General features: G+C 37.1%; 1 protein-coding gene across 5 annotated transcripts in view; it reads left to right on the top strand.

Annotated features, from left to right (window-relative positions):
* The window catches only part of PSIP1 (PC4 and SRSF1 interacting protein 1), a 39,589-nt gene that overhangs the window by 16,183 nt on the left and 7,118 nt on the right, over nt 1-16,288 (top strand). For 4 of the 5 annotated variants that reach the window (XM_060609715.3, XM_060609716.3, XM_060609717.3 and 1 more), the window contains exons 5-10: nt 1,486-1,590; nt 2,475-2,537; nt 8,374-8,470; nt 9,380-9,455; nt 14,224-14,452; nt 15,291-15,409. In XM_060609715.3, coding sequence (XP_060465698.1) covers nt 1,486-1,590; nt 2,475-2,537; nt 8,374-8,470; nt 9,380-9,455; nt 14,224-14,452; nt 15,291-15,409 — 689 coding nt within the window. Of the gene's footprint in view, nt 1-1,485; nt 1,591-2,474; nt 2,538-8,373; nt 8,471-9,379; nt 9,456-14,223; nt 14,453-15,290; nt 15,410-15,486; nt 15,833-16,288 lie in introns of those variants that run through there. The other variant, XM_060609719.3, reaches the window with a different exon arrangement.

The raw sequence follows: 16,288 nt of genomic DNA, 5'->3' as shown, positions 1-16,288 counted from the left end.
GTTAATCATACCATATTATGTTTGCTTTTGTACTTAACTGCCACGGGTTATTAGCTCCATGAACAAAGAAGTTGTCCTATGTGCCTGGCGTTGTCATATGCATGGCAAGAATAAGTATTCACTAAATACTGTTCCATGAATGTAAGACTGGATGGTTTCCCCATCATTGTTGCCTCAGCTGTATAATGGGAGTCCAAAGACACTGAATTGATTATTTCCTGAAACTAACGGTTTGTAACTTCACTTGGATCATGTGTCCTGTGATTGTGATTGTATCTTCAAGGACTTTTTCATCCTCCAGATAGCCCAGCATGGTCACCCTATCCTATGTTCCTATGTACCTACTTAATCTCCGGGTGGTTTTCACCATCTATATTTGGGATTTTCCATTTCACAATGAAATTTTTGGTGGTTTGTGTGCATGAAACCTAGCAATGTTCTGTCCTTAACAAAAGTATGAATGATTGTGCTGATGTGGTATACTCTGTGTTTCTGGCCCAGATAGGTCCCCAGTGGCACATACCTAGGATATGGAGAAAGCAGTGAACCTCAAACATAACAAAACATAATAGAAAAGTTGGCCATCATGATTTACAAAAATTTGTAGTGCTAGAAGTAATTTGGGGGGATGCTTTTATATTTCTTGTTGTAACTTTATCATTTTGTGGGTTATCAGCATTGCCTTTTTTATAAAAGAGGCAAAAAAGTTTAGGCTTGAAAAGGAAACCATTAGAAAGGGGCACAGTTTAGACTGCAGTGCTGTCGTCGTTTAGACCTGTGCTTACCCTCACCTCCCAGTGTGTACTGTGTTTATCTCTGTTACTCATCTTTTTAGGCCCCTAGTAGATCTTCTGTGTAAGTATCTTGTCATCTGGGGGTATGTTCTCACCCCTGCCCCGAGCCCAGAGGAATCGCTGGCCTGATTGAATTATGGTTCATGAATTTGGGGGGGAAAAAAAAAAATGATGATTGGACTCCCATTCAGTACCTCCTATTAAATCAGAATCCCGTCTCAAGAGTCTGAATTTTAAATAAACTAAATATGAGATATAAATCAAAGTCTTTCAAGAAAGCTCTTGTATGTCCTTTGCTAAGGCTCTAAGATAAGTTTCTCTTTAGAATATGCCAGTAGTTGAATACAGTATAGGTCTGTGCTATTCTAAATCACGTTACATTGTATCTTGTTGGAATTTTATTGGTTAGAACACTAGAATGGTCTTCTTTGTAATGTTACTTCCATTTCTGCCTCACTGTTTTATCCTTTACACTCAGTTATAGGAATACAGCCCCTTATAATACTTTTCTAAAGGAATAATAGAATTTAAAGCTTTTTAAAAAATTGTATATGTTAAAAGCATTTTGTGGAACAGAAATGAAGATACTTTTATAACTTGTAAATAGGCTTTTGAATTTTTTCATGGGTAGAAAATTTTGAAATGGGGTAAAATCGTACTTTGTGAAGTTAATAGACCTGGTCGTTTATAGGCATCAACTAAGCAATCGAATGCATCATCTGATGTTGAAGTTGAAGAAAAAGAAACAAGTGTTTCAAAGGAAGATACTGACCATGAAGAAAAAGCCAGCAATGAGGTATGTTTAATTTCTCTTACATTCTAAACCCATTTTGTTGCAAGGAAGAAATTGGAAAATGGGTTGATCATTTGATCTCATAATAGAAAGTAATCTTTAAAGTATTTGAGTACTGAATGAGAAAGTGTTTAAAACTTATTTCCTTGTGTGAATATTAAACACTGTATTGTAAAATAATTTTTGCATCTTTATGGTGCATGGCTGGGGCCATGGTTGGGGCGCCTGGCTGGCTCAGTCGGTAGAGCATGCAACTCTCGATCTTGAGGTCATGAGTTCAGGAGCAGAGATTACTTCCAAAAAAAGGAAAAAAAAAAGATGCACGGATATATTTATTTGAAGTTGTTTCGCTGTGCAAAATATGAGGTCCACCCATAAGAGAGTGGGTTACTGTTTATTAGGAATCTTTTTCAAGATACTGTGGGATGGGGGGGATACTAGAAAAGGCATTGAACTGAATTTTGTTAAATCTAGGTTTACTTCCATCTCTATTTGATTATCTTTGAGGGGAGATGCTCACCTGAGCCTTTTTCTGGTCTTGTGGGTTGTTAGATGATTTCCAGAGTCTCAGCCATTTAAAATTTACAACCCTAAAATGTAGAAAAAAGTCGTTTTGTAAATTTAAAAAGACAAACTTCCATGTGTACTAGCAAGCATGACCTCTATTTTATCTGACAGAGGGAAGTGTTTTTTTTGGTTTTTTTTTTTTTAAAGACACTGGCTATTACTTTCACTTTTATGATATTGCTTTCAAATTTCAGAGAAACAAAACAAGTTTCCCTAGCGCCTTTAGTGAAATATGCTGTTATTTTTAGTTTAAGAAATTTTCTTTAAGTCTTGATATAATTTGTTCAGTTTCATCTGTATATATATTTTTTCAATTTTAGGATGTGACTAAAGCAATTGACATAACCACTCCAAAAGCTGCCAGAAGAGGGAGAAAGAGAAAGGTAATGTTATTGCTCAACCACAGGAATCTTTTTTTTTTCCCTTCAAATTTATTTATTTTGAGAGAATGCAAGTGAGGGAGGTGCAGAGGGAAAGAGAAAGAATCCCAAGCAGGCTCCACAACACCAGCACAGAGACTGATGTAGGGCTCGAACTGTTGGATCAGCAGATCCTGACCCAAGCTAAAGCTTGGTGCGTAACCTACTGAGCTGCCCAGGTGCCCCTTAACCACAGGGATCTTAAAATAATTTTTATTTTAGTTGAATAAGGAAGGTAGAGATAATGAAACCTTACTTTTTTTAAGTTTAGAGTTGGCCCTTTTCTCCAAATCCTTCATTTTATTAAAGGGTAGGTTATACTGTTCAGTTACGAAAACTAGCTGTTTCTTTTTAGTGACAGCACCCTTAAGATGAATAGTAAAGGAAACAAAATGCATCTGTTTTCATTGCTTTTAATGACACTTCAACTCTTTGTAAAATAGATAATAATGTATATTCGAGGTTTTTGAGAGGATTAAGTGAATTAACACGTTACATATCCATAATAAATCCTGATACACAGTAATATCTGTGTATTGTTCATTCTAATATTAGCAACATTGTTGCATAAAATGAGACTGTGTGACACTTGAGTGGGAGGTACAGTGTGCTTTTAATTAATGTAGTAAGTGGGACGCCTGGGTGGCTCAGTAGGTTGGGCGTCCTACTTCAGCTCAGGTCATGATCTCGCAGTTTGTGAGTCCGAGCCCCACGTTGGGATCTGTACTGACAGCTCAGAGCCTGGAGCCAGCTTCTGATTCTGTGTCTCTCTCTCTCTCTGCCCCTCCACCGCTCAAGCTCTGTCTCTCTTTCAAAAATCAACATTTAAAAAAAATAATAAAAAATAAGTTTCTTCTTCCCTATATGAAGTTTTGTTCTTCACCTTTTTCTAACCTATTTAGTCTCAGACTATCATATGCCAAAGATTCAAGGAAAACTAAGGCTTCGGTATCTTGTGAGGAAGTAAAATATGAAAACAAATAATTGTGGCTTTTTATTTCCTGTGGAAGGGGCTATGATAACTTTAACAAGATTTTAAACATAGGCTGAGTCTTGTCAGGCAGATGGAGGCGGGAGGAGGGGAACAATATTTCACATGCATCCTCTTTTAAAGCAGTGTGAATGATGGAGACTGGATTGGGATGGTGAGACAAATTCACGGATTAATTCATTCAGAATTTTAGTACTGACCTCACAGGTGTAGGCAGAGAATGGAGTAGTATTGAATAAAGGAGATAAGGTCTCTGTTTTCATTGAACTTACATTTTTGTTGAGACACAATAGATACATAAAGTAAGAGTTAAAATGGGGTGTTACGATAGTAATAACTAAGTCATGAAAGGCTTTTCTAAGGAGTTAGCATGAGATTGGAAGGAAGAGGGACCTTCTAGCCGGTTGTTTGGTAGTGTGGAATGAGAAACGGGATTTAAGAGCACTTCAGGAGGTAAAGTTGATGGTTGATTAGAAGTGAGTGGGAAGGAGGAATCTAGGATGACTCCAGGGTTGGCTTGGTTTTGGGAGCAGAGGCGTGGGGAGGAGGAAATGAAACATCTAGGGGAATTGGACTGAAGATACATTGTTTTGATATCAAAAGGGGAAAAGGTAAAAGTTAAAGATGTAGTCACTGATAGAAAGACAGGAAATAGATGAGGTAGTCACGGGAGAAAGTTTACTAGGAAGAATGCAGAAACCAGAACCCTGAGGGAACATAATGGAGATGAGAAGTTGCTTTGTAAAGTTAAGGCTGAGAGGGGTGCCTGGGTGGCTCAGTTGGTTAAGCGTCTGACCTCAACTCAACTATGATCTCAAGGTTCATGGGTTCGAGCCCTGCATCAGGCTCTGTGCTGACAGCTCAGAGCCTGGAGCCTGCTTTGGATTCGGTGTCTCCCTCTTTATCTGTGCACTTCCCTGCTTGCACTGTCTCTCAAAAAACAAACATTTAAAAAAATTTAAAAAAAAAAGGCTGAGAATGAACTATCAAAAAAAGGAGGATGTCAAGCTAAACAAGGGAGGAATTTTTTTTTAATGTTTTAATGTTTATATTTGTGAGAGAGAGATGGTGTGGGGGGTGGGCATGGGTGTGCGAGGTAGGGGGGCGGGGGAAGGGCAGAAAGAGACAGAATCTGAAGCTCTGAGCTTTCAGCACAAAGCCGGATGTGGGACTTGAACTCACATGCTGAGCCTTGAAATCATGACCTGAGCCGAAGTCAGAGGCTTAACTGACTGAGCCACCCCGGTGCCCTGGGAGGAGAGAATTTTTTTAAAAAGGGGAGTGGTCAGTTATGTCCTGGTAATGGAGAGGATACTGGAAGATGTTTGACAGTTGGGCTTCCCCAGGATACTTTTTTTTTTTAAGTTTGCTTATTTTTGAGAGAGCACAAGTGGAAAGGGGCAGAGAGGAGGGGGATGGGGGGAGACACAGAAACCAAAGGCTCCAGGCTTTGAGCTGTCAGCACACAGCCTGACGTGGGGTTCGAACTCACTAATGGTGAGGTCAGGACATGAGCCAAAGTCATAGGCTTAACCCGCTGAGTCAGCCAGGCACCCCTGCCCCAGGATACTTAAAGTCAAATGGTAAGGGCAGATGAAGGAGGTTGGAGAATAAAATATTTAATGGTAGAGTTACGCTGTTTTTGAAATTTTTGAAGGGAAGTAGATGCAGCATTAGGGATTTGCATGGTTAAAGTGAAAAGATATGGTGAAAGATTTAACAAGTTGTTTGCAAAGCTAGGAAAGGTTAAAGGTATGGAACAAGTATGAATTGTTGTAGTAAAGAGATGTTGGATGAGAGAAGGGAGGGGTACATTTGAAGGAAGAAACATAACAGGGAGAAGGAGATGGACATCGCATCCTTTTTAACATTAAAGGGAAATATGGAAAAGGTTATTTAAAAATTCTAGGCAGGGGCGCCTGGGTGGCCTAGGCAGTTAAGCATCTCACTGTTGATTCCAGCTCAGTTCATGATCTCCTGGTTTATGAATTTGAGCCCCAAGTTGTGCTGTGTGCTGTGACAGCGTAAGGCCTGCTTGGCCTGCCTCTCTCTCTCTCTCTCACTCTCTCTCACTCTCTCTCACTCTCTCTCTCTCTCTCTCTCTCTCACTCACTCTCAACCTCTCTCTGTGCTTCCCCTACTCGCTCTCAAAAATAAATTTAAAAAAAATTCTAGGGAGACTAGGGAATTGAGGGAATTCCTTCCCCCTGGCCTCAATCTCTTCTACACTGCCCAGTTCAAGGGAGGACTACATGTATAAGGCAGGAAGGAAGGATAGAAAGTTCATGCTGGTGAGGGGAGAAGAGGGCATACACAACAGGGTAAAGGTATTAATGGATGGCTTGGAGATTTCCAACCGAGAGGCATTAAATGAATGCATGTTTGTGTAGGGTTTTTTTTTTTTTTTTTCCCCCAGCAGATCTCAGCATCGGGGAATAATAGAGCAGAAAAGGTAGAGTTTTACAGTAATTCTTTGCTGGAGATTTGTGGGACAGGTGCAGTAAAACAAGAATGCAGAGGACTTGAGGATGCATATGAATAGTATAATCTCATGGGGTGTTTTGTGGGAGGGGGTGCTTTAGGTAAGTTTAGGTAAGATGATGAAGGGAGTAGCTACAGAGTGGGGTGATAAATGAGTGCAGGTGTCAAAGGGTTAGAGGTCTCTGTGAATCAAGTAAAATATAGAAGAAATTTGCAGTGTATTTACATTTAAGATTTGGATATTTGTATATTTGAAATAACTTAGTCTTTTTTTTTTTTTTGAGCTAAACAGTTGATTTTATTTTCATAAGGAAAGGTTTTGAGTTGCCTAATTTTTCTAACAGTGAAGAATACATCTTCATGATAGGGGTGGTTTTTTTATTCAGTATTAGTGTTAATATCTTTTTATTTATGATACTAATTATTTATGAATTTGTTACCTCTTATTGGTATCTTCTCCAAAAGATCCATTCTACCTTTAATTCTTGTATGACGTCTTGATTTATTTTCAAAAATAGAAAGTGTAAATAAAGAGAGGTGTGTGTTTTTTGTTTTTGTTTTTTGCACTGAAAAGCTCGTCAGTTTGAACTGAATTTTAGAAGATTTTGCCCTCTTAACACCTCACTAGGAAGAGTTGTCATACAGTCTTGGGTTCTCAACCTTAGGTACGTAGGGAGCTTGGTAATGGTAAACAAAGAAAAAACAGGTGCCTGGTTCCCCACCAGGGGAGCTATTGAATCAAGATGGGGGGGGGGGTATGTAAATTATTAAAATTCTAGAAATACAACCTTAGCTAATGTTTAAGGGAGCAATTTTTGTAATGTTCCTTGAGAACAGTTCAGGGGTGAACGTAGCTGAGTTAATTGACTTTTGATAATGCTCTAAATATGCATTGTTGTTTTCCCAGTATAAAAACAAAAATAATGTTTAAAATAAAAAAGATTCTTAGGAGTGGGATTACTGGGGTGCCTGGCTGGCTCAGTCAGAAGAGCCTGACTCTTCATATCTAGGGGTTGTAAATTTAAGCACCACCTGGGGTATAGAGATTACATAGATAACTAAAACTTAAAAAGTAGGATTGATAAATCAGAAATTTGCCTGTTTATTGCTGATATAAAGATACTCTTTCAGAAAGTGTTGCCTGTTTATTGATCATTAGTAATCAGTTTATGATTCTTCATTTCCTTACCAATACTGGGCATTATCTCTTAAATGTTTGTGAATCAGATTGTTGATTAAAAGATTTTTAAGTTGTTTTGTCAATAAGATTGGATTGTGCATGTCTTTTCATGCTTTATTGCCTTTTTTTGTTAATTTAGTTAATGCTGAATTTTAAATAATGGGTCATGGGGAAGCAGCTCCTAAGGGCCCCTCCCATCCTTGTCTTTGTTTTCTTCACTGTCTCTTTCCTCCCATTTCCATAATGATCAGTTGTTTGCATTTCCTTTCTAATTGGTGGTTTTAACCTTTGTTCTACTCTACTGCTTGACTCCATTAAACTGACTCATTTTGGGCTCTTGTCTCTTCAGGCATCATAGTTTGCAAAGGGGCACTGCAATTGATTACTGTAGTACATCACTCTACAGAAAATAGTAACTCCTAGAGAAACACAGCAGATCTCAGTCTTAATTCAAAAGTAAAACATGTATATATTAACAAAGTTAAAGAATAAGAAATATCAGCAACTTAATTTCTTCCCTTTACTAATATTAGAATATTAACTTAAGTTCCCTCATAAGTACACAATGTAAAGTGTTAGGATTTTAAGATACTCTGTGAAAGTACATTTATAAGCATGTGTGGGTTAAGCGTATTATACTTGGGTCATCATTTTGCATCGAGTGTTAGCTGTATTTTTACAAATTGGTGTTTTTTAGCCTGAGAACATCTAAAAAGTGATGTTTTTTGTTTTTGTTTTGTTAATGTTTATTTTTGAGAGAGAGACAACGTGAGTGGGGGAGGGGCAGAGAGAGGGAGACACAGAATCAGAAGCAGGCTCTAGGCTCTGAGCTGTCAGCACAGAGCCCAGTGCAGGGCTTGAACTCACGAACCGCGAGATCATGACCTGAGCTGAAGTCAGATGCTTAACTGACTGAGCCACCCAAGTGCCCCTGATGTTTTTTGTTTCTTAGAATTGTTCACTAGAGTCTGCTAGTTGTGGTGTTTGGGGATGTCGCTCTGATGAGTTCACTACTGAAAAATAACAATCATGTACAAGTTACAGTTATATGTAAACTTTGTATCATAAAGTGGGATATCTTTGCTGTTGAATTAAATTTGAAATGCCTACTGTTTGCTAAGTAAGTTAATTAAATCTTTGTGATTCAGGCAGAAAAACAAGTAGAAACTGAGGAGGCAGGAGTAGTGACAACAGCAGCAGCATCTGTTAATCTGAAAGTGAGTCCTAAAAGAGGGCGACCTGCAGGTAGGATTATTAATGTTTAAATCTCTGGCTTGTGATTAATATTTCAAACCATTACAGCGTTGTACCTCAGATACCTTCGAATAGGTGGATAGGTAATTGGTTATGGATAATATATACATTTCAAGGGAGATAAACATGGTTTCTGCTTTATGATAAAGTATTTAGATTTAAAATAATTGCTTGGGACTGTTTTCATTTTCTGTTTTACCTAAATGTCTCCTAATAGCTGCAAATGAGGCTGTGGTGAGATGAAATTCCATGAATGATGGATCTATTTTACCTCTCACCCTAGAAAGCATAAGCTTCACTGTAGTTTGGAAGGATATGTCTCTAATAGTAAGGCAAAGTAAAACAAAATTAACAAAATAGAGCCCATTTTTTTCTACTCCATAATAGGATTCTTTGAAAAGGGAAAATCCATAATACCCAGAAAAATCCTGAGATTTGTTTCCATAATTTTTATTTTGGAATTTAATATTTTAGTGGATCAAATTAGTGGTGTTAGAAAATTCAGTGAATTATACAGATTTTCAGAGATGTAAATGTACCATATATATACAGTATTGTAATATGTATATGGAGATTGACTATAAGTGGTATTGTTATAAAGTTGAATTTTGTGATATTCCTGTTAAAACAATGAAGGATGTTCTTTGAAGTCCTCTCAGACATACTAAGGACAGATTGAAAATTACTCTGTTGATTGACCCCTTTTAAATATTCTGTTGTTGCTCATTTGAATCATTGGGGGATATTTTCTTTAAAACTTAATAAATAAGATAGTATCTGTAATAAACCACTAACCAATATTCTTATAGTACATACCATTTGTAATCTTTATATGTGAGAATTGCATCTTAAAAGGAAAAGTGGGTAGTTACTGACTTTGTTTTTCCTTGTGAATGTTAGCTACAGAAGTCAAGATTCCGAAACCAAGAGGCAGACCCAAAATGGTAAAACAGCCCTGCCCTTCAGAGAGTGACATGTGAGTTTATTTTTAATGTAGGATATTTGCTGTTACTTTTTAGTAATTCTAAAAATTATGGGAAAAAAACTATTGAAAAGTTTTTCATTGTGTAAAAAGTAAAAATTGATGGGGAATCCAGAAAAATCTGATGTGATTATCCTTTCATTAAAGACATTTTCTTGGTATATCAAGGTTATAAAGATACTTAGATAATACAGGGTAAAATCTATAAAAGAGAAGTTAGGCAATATAGTTTTTTTAAGCAAACTATTTTTTAAAGTTTATTTTGAAAGAGAGACACCCGGGGGGTGGGGGGGCACAGAAAGAGAGAATTTCAAGCAGACTGTGCATTGTCAGCATAGAGCCGAATGTAGGGCTTGAACTCACGAACCGTGAGATCACGACCTGAGCTGAGACCAAGAGCTGGATGCTTAACCAACTGAGCCACCCAGGTGCCCCAAGGAATTTTTAGACAAAGTATTTTTGGAGCAATTTCCACAAATCTTTTCTAGTTCCTTTAGAATAACTTTTAAAAATATTACTAAGGGGTTCCTGGCTGGCTCAGTCAGTAGAGCATGTGACCCTTGATCTCCAGGTCATGAGTTCAAGCTCCACGTTGGGTATAGAGATTACTTAAAAAAAAAAAAAAAAGAAAAAGAAAAAAAAAACCCTACTAAAATTACTTTTGTAATGTGAATTTAAAGTATTTTGATATGCTAACTACTTAATTATCAACAAAAAAAATTTTTTTCTTGCCACCTTTCTTTTCTGCATATGGGTATTGTTATGACTTTTCTGGGTGGAAACTTCACGAGAGAGTATATATTTAGACAAAGGGCAAAAGTCTTTTTTAGCTCTTATGTTTAAAGATTTTATAGAGAAGGCTTAAGCGTGTTGGTCATTTAAGAGGGGCTTTTACAGTGTTTTATATGAAACACTTTTATAGGACATTTTAGTTACAGAACATGGAAGTTTGTACTTTTTGACTAAAATGTGTTTAAAGAGTTTTACTGCCAAGCTAGCTATTAAACTATCCTCAAAAATACTGGCACAATATTACAACGTGGTTTTAACTGCTGTAGTGAAAAATTAGGTACATGCAGATGAGTTTTTCTTTTTAAACATGCCAGATCTTATTCATTCCCTTCCTAATCTAATCGTGGCATTAGGTATAAAGTCTAGGATTTCATAATTGATCCAAGGTCTTGATCTGGAGACTTAGGAACTGAAAACACAAGGTATCTGCTCCCCTCTCCCTTTTATCACACACCTAGATCTGGGATAGGGAACCGTAATAAATAAATACTCCTGTTTGGAAAGGAGAAGATTAAGAGGCATAGAGTAGTCATTGTTCCCTAGGAAATCTAGAATTCTGGGAAAATAGTGTGAGATCTCCTCATTTTAGGTATGAGGAAGGTTCCCTTGATTAGGCCCCAGTTTTCCCTGAGAGTCTCTTGCCAGACCATATCTCTCCGTGGCTTTTAGCTAATCCTGTGACAGTTTACTTTTTCAGTATCGTCCTTAGATGTGTCTGAAAAGGTCATTGGAAAATATTACCTTCATCAGCTGGGTAGGATTCCGTCTGCTTTCAGGCTGTAGGGAGTTGGGGGGACCCAAGGTTCCTTTTTAGATCTCCATTAATTTCTCTTGATGCAGGCTGTATTACATTTGCTAATACTTTATTGTGAGTGTGTGTGTTTTATTTTAGCCAGCTTCATGCCTAGTGGTCTTTTATTTAAGTTTATTTATTTATTTTAGGGAGAGCGAAGGGGACAGAGGATCTGAGGTGGGCTCCTCTCTGATACCAGAGAGCCCAATGCAGGGCTTGAACTCACGAACTGTGAGATCATGACCTGAGCCAAAGTTGGCCACTTAATCAACTGAGCCATGCAGGTGCCCTGCCCAGTGATCTTTTTATAGGATTTTCTCAGGCTTGCTTAAAAAATTGTATTCCCACTGCCCCCCTGCCCCCACATGCTTATCTTATTATACTTAATTTACACTCACTTTGAGTTTACAGATTTTCCTGAGAACCCCTTGGTCTCTTTCCTAGAAACTATTTGTTCATCTGAAGGACCACGGTAGCCCAATTTGAATACTTAAGGAGAGGCTGGCAGCTCATACCTTGATTGGATCTTTGACCCTAGTCTTTTTCTGAATTTGAAATTTTTACAAGATGGAGGTGACTTTAAACACAGAAATCCGTGGAATTTTTAGGTTTTCCTTTTGTCATTTTGTTACCTTTTTTAAACTCCTTTCTTGAAGTACCCTATCAAATCTATCCTGGTAACAACCAACTTAAGATGCTAGCATTCTGTCTTGAAAACTTGTCACTCAAAGCCACACATTCACTGAATTTTCTTTCACGTTATCACAAATGACAGTTTTACCTATTGTATAATAATATATTAGGATTTTCAATTTCTCAGCCCCAGAGTCAGTGTCACATTGTGTTACATAAATTTCTGTATCCATGAGCTTTTTGCAAAGGCAGTTTATGGACAGCCTCACATAGTGGTAACTTAATGACACTTCACATTATATGTAGGCTGGGTATCGGTTATAGCTATTCTCAGCTGTGTATCTGAGCATAAACTCAGTGTGGAGTGCAGAGTTAACTATGTAAGCTTTTCTTATACTTTTGCTCTCCCATCGTGAGAACAGAATGTATGTGTTAGTGGTAGCTTTTTTGCCGTGAGTCCTGAAATGACAGTGGTATAGAACCCAGAAGAGCTGAAACCATCTTACAATTCTCACGTAAAGTAAGAAATATTTGTTATAAGCGACTGAGATACTTGAGGTTGTATTTGCAGTAGTTTTTGCTTACGTTAACATGTTTTTTTAACTATTTACAAATAGTTTCCTACTGTGCCTTGACCTAGTAAAAAGGGAAATTGTTACTGTGGAGAAGTGTTTTTCGTGAAAGGCGGTATGGAGGACCATTCGGAAAATACTTGTTTATAGCCAGCTCTGATGGTTAATTTTGTGGCAATCTGCTTTGATACTGTTCAAAAACCCTTGCGATAATAATCCCATCTCTTATGACCTTATTGTACACTTCTTAATCTGTTTAAAAAAAAATGGTATTCCACTGTATGTATCACTCTTAAGATATAAAGTTTATATAAAACTTAAAATTTTAAATGATTTTACTTGCATGCCTTTTCTTCCATCGGTGAGAAATTGATGAGGAAACCCATATGACATTTGAAAATAAGCATAGCCACTAATGGTTGTTAATAAGACAAATTTCTAAAGAGGTTAAAAAGTGAATTTTTTCTCTTCCAGTTTAATAATCTCCTAAGAGTTCAAGGAAGCAGTGTCTGATAGGTGGCCAGTGGATTTGGAACTGAGATATTGGACCAATTATATGATCTGAAGTCCCTTCCACCTCTCAGACCCATTGATATAATTGTGTAATTTTTGAAAATCTCACTGAAATTCCTAGAACAGTAAAAAAGATCAATCTTCATTTTATTATTTTTAAAAGTTTATTTTGAGAGCAAGCGAGCATGGGCAGGGAAAGGGCAGAGAGAAGGGGAGGGAGAGAATCTCTTGCAGGCTCTGTGCTGATAGCACAGAGTCCGACGAGGGGCTTGATCTCACAAACTGAGAGATCATGACCTGAGCCCAAATCAAGAGTCGGACACTTAATCAATTGAGCCACCCAGGTGCCCCCCCAAAAAGATTTTTTAAACAGCTGTTGAAACTTCAAGTTGTAGTTTTTTATGGGGTTGCTTTCATTGAATGTATACACCATAGAAGTAATTATGTGGTTAGCACTGGCATCATTTTTTTTTTTTTTTAATGTTATCTATTTTTGAGAAAAAGAGACCATGAACAGGGGAGGGGCAGAGAGAGAGAGGGAGACACACAACTCGAAGTGGGCTCCAGGCTCCGTGCTGTAAGTGCAGAGCCCAACACGGGGCTCAAACTCAAACCGGGAAATCATGACCTGAGCTGAAGTCAGATGCTCAACCAACTGAGCCACCCAAGGGCCCCCTGCACTGGCATCCTTTGATTCTGCTAGAGCCTAACATCGTATCATAAATACTAAATACTCATATTTATTTCTGCTGTATTAATTAGCATAGATGTCATCCAATGATAACGTTACGCTTACTGAACAGTTTTGGTAGTTTTGACTTAGTTTTCATGAGGTCTGTAAATCCACTGGTGATGGGAATGCTTATTGCTAGTGAATTTAGCACCGTTAGACATTATGCTTAATGGCCATGTATTTTACCATTATGTGCGTAATTTGGGAGCCTTTTACCTTGCAGAGTACTTCTTTGAATCTAAAATGGCCATATTTGATCATAACCAGTTCACTTCTACAATTGTATTTTTCCCAGTCTACTCTTTTTAAAATCTGTTATTCTTATAATGATGTAGAATAGAAGGATCTGGCTCTTTCACCCATCTAATATACTGCTGTGGCCCCACAGTGAAGAATAGTATCTTGGCACAGAAGGTCATACTCCGTATTCTTTTTTTCAGTGAATGAGTAACATGACAAAAAACTGGGAAAACAAAGGGAAAATCACTTTATTACCTTAATGCCACTATGATTTTTGTGTCTTCTAATTTATATGAAAAGGATGTTCTTTTCTTTCTATTACTGGATGGTAAAGATACTTGTATTTTACTGGAAGATATGTTAAATTTGTCTAAGTAAATTATTGCTCATTTTTAGCCAAAATACTTCTTTGATTGGGAGAGTATGGCTAAAAGACAATAATGATACCTAAAAATTCATTTTCCATTGCTGTATTTTCAAAAATAGGGTAACTGAAGAAGACAAAAGTAAGAAAAAGGGGCAAGAAGAAAAACAACCTAAAAAGCAGCTTAAAAAGGATGAAGAGGGCCAGAAAGAAGAAGATAAGCCAAGAAAAGAGCCAGACAAAAAAGAGGGGAAGAAAGAAGTTGAATCCAAAAGAAAAAATTCAGCTAAAACAGGGGTTACATCAACCTCTGATTCTGAAGAGGAAGGGGATGATCAAGAAAGTGAAAAGGTACTATCAAGTAAAATACTTAATTCTATTTTTGGTTTCCTGTGTAGTTCTTTTTCTCTCGTAAGCTTTCAGTATCTGTGAAAGTATGAATGTGATTAAAAGTAAAACTGAATTTCTCTGCCTTTCTGAGTAAACTTGAATTAGCTGTGTTAAAAACCATACTTGAAACTTTATTATAATTCTAAGTTTATCTCACCTTTCACAATTATGATACGGAAATCAAATGTTTACTCCAGTAACCCACCTATCTAGAAAAGGTAGAAAAGTAGAAATTAACCAGATGAGCTGTGACGAGAGAAGACCTAAAAGAGATGCATTTATACGTAGATTTTTATTATTTCCTACAGTGAAATTCTTAACTACTCTTCAGGCCTCTTTAGTGTATGTTTTATCAGTGGTATTTGAATGCCACAGTTGTTTAGGAATAAGTACTGTATGTAGCCTTGGAGATCTACAGACCTGGTTTGTGTGAATCTTTTTTTTCTTTTTCTTTTTTTTTTCCTGATTTCCAAATACTTGAGAAGCCAAGCAAGCAATGTACCTGTCAGTAAACAGTACTGAAATCAGAACCACAGTGTGGAGGCCAACAGCCTGACATACTTTGAGCCAAAGGCCATCACTTAGTATATTACAGCAGTGCAGGAAATAGATTTTAGTTCCCCGAATCAGCAAGGGAAAGTTCAGTTTAGACAGCAACATGTATAATTCTGAGATTTTTAAAAATCAGTCATGTAAGTATTTGTCCCTTAAGAAAACCAGTTGCTTTTTTTCCTCCCAAGATTGTAATCATAGTCACTGACTTGGTAGTTAACTAAATTCATCCTAATCCTCAAAACAGAAGAGAAAAGGTGGAAGAAACTTTCAGACTGCTCATAGAAGGAATATGTTGAAAGGCCAACATGAGAAAGAAGCAGCAGATAGAAAACGCAAGCAAGAGGAACAGATGGAAACGGAGCAGTAAGTATTTTTTTATTCTAAATTTTGATTTTTTAAATTAGCATGAAATTTTTAAACGATAGAATCTCATTTTTCAGACCTTGATGAAGCCTTTAAGAGAAGTGACTTCTCCCCTGTGTTAGAAAACAGTCTTCAATATATGATGATAATCATGTTTCAGGCTTCATTCTTTGCTGAGTAAGAGGAGGAAATTCAGAGGTAATCACTTGTGAATATTTTTAATTTAAACTGAAAGTGCAGATAGGATTTAACTATTAGTGGCTTTGCTGAAAATGTCCTCATCCTCTACTGTTTACTTGTTTAGTATTAAATACAGAAAGTGGTGATAATATGTTGGTGGAGGAAGAAGGAAACATCCTTGTCATGCCACCAGCAGACCTCTTCCCAAAAGAACCGCAACAATAAGAGGAGCACAGTTGGAAACCCGAGAAGCCAGTAAAAGTAAATCTAGAGGCTGACAGGGTTTGAGTTGGATGTGTGCGATACAAAAGCTCCAAGCTGACTTAAGTTTTGATACTTGGAGACAATACGCACTTACCGTGGGGAATTTCTTTCCCCTTTAATTTTATTCTATAACATAATTTTATTAGGAGGAAAATAGCACTGGTGATTACACTCCATGTGCTTATTACATTTGTTTTCCTAGTTATCTTTAGACTGTCACTTCTGAGTTTTCTTTGAAAAGCATTTTGTTACGAAGCGTCTTGCATTATTCGGACTAAACTTGGTTTCTTGTTAATGGAAGTGATTTTAAAAACATGCTGTAGGTCACTAAGACACATTTAACGATAAGTAATGAATTCTTTAATTAATTTGTACTTTCTCTTTATAAGATAGAGTTGTGAGCCAAAGTCTCTTCACAAGTATAGCGTTTGACTA

The sequence above is a fragment of the Panthera onca genome, chromosome D4 (genome assembly GCF_046562875.1).
Source record: "Panthera onca isolate mPanOnc1 chromosome D4, mPanOnc1 haplotype 2, whole genome shotgun sequence".
In the NCBI taxonomy this organism is placed as follows: Eukaryota; Metazoa; Chordata; class Mammalia; order Carnivora; family Felidae; genus Panthera; species Panthera onca.
Note: the sequence above shows the minus strand (reverse complement) of the source record. Positions and strands in the feature narration are given on the sequence as shown.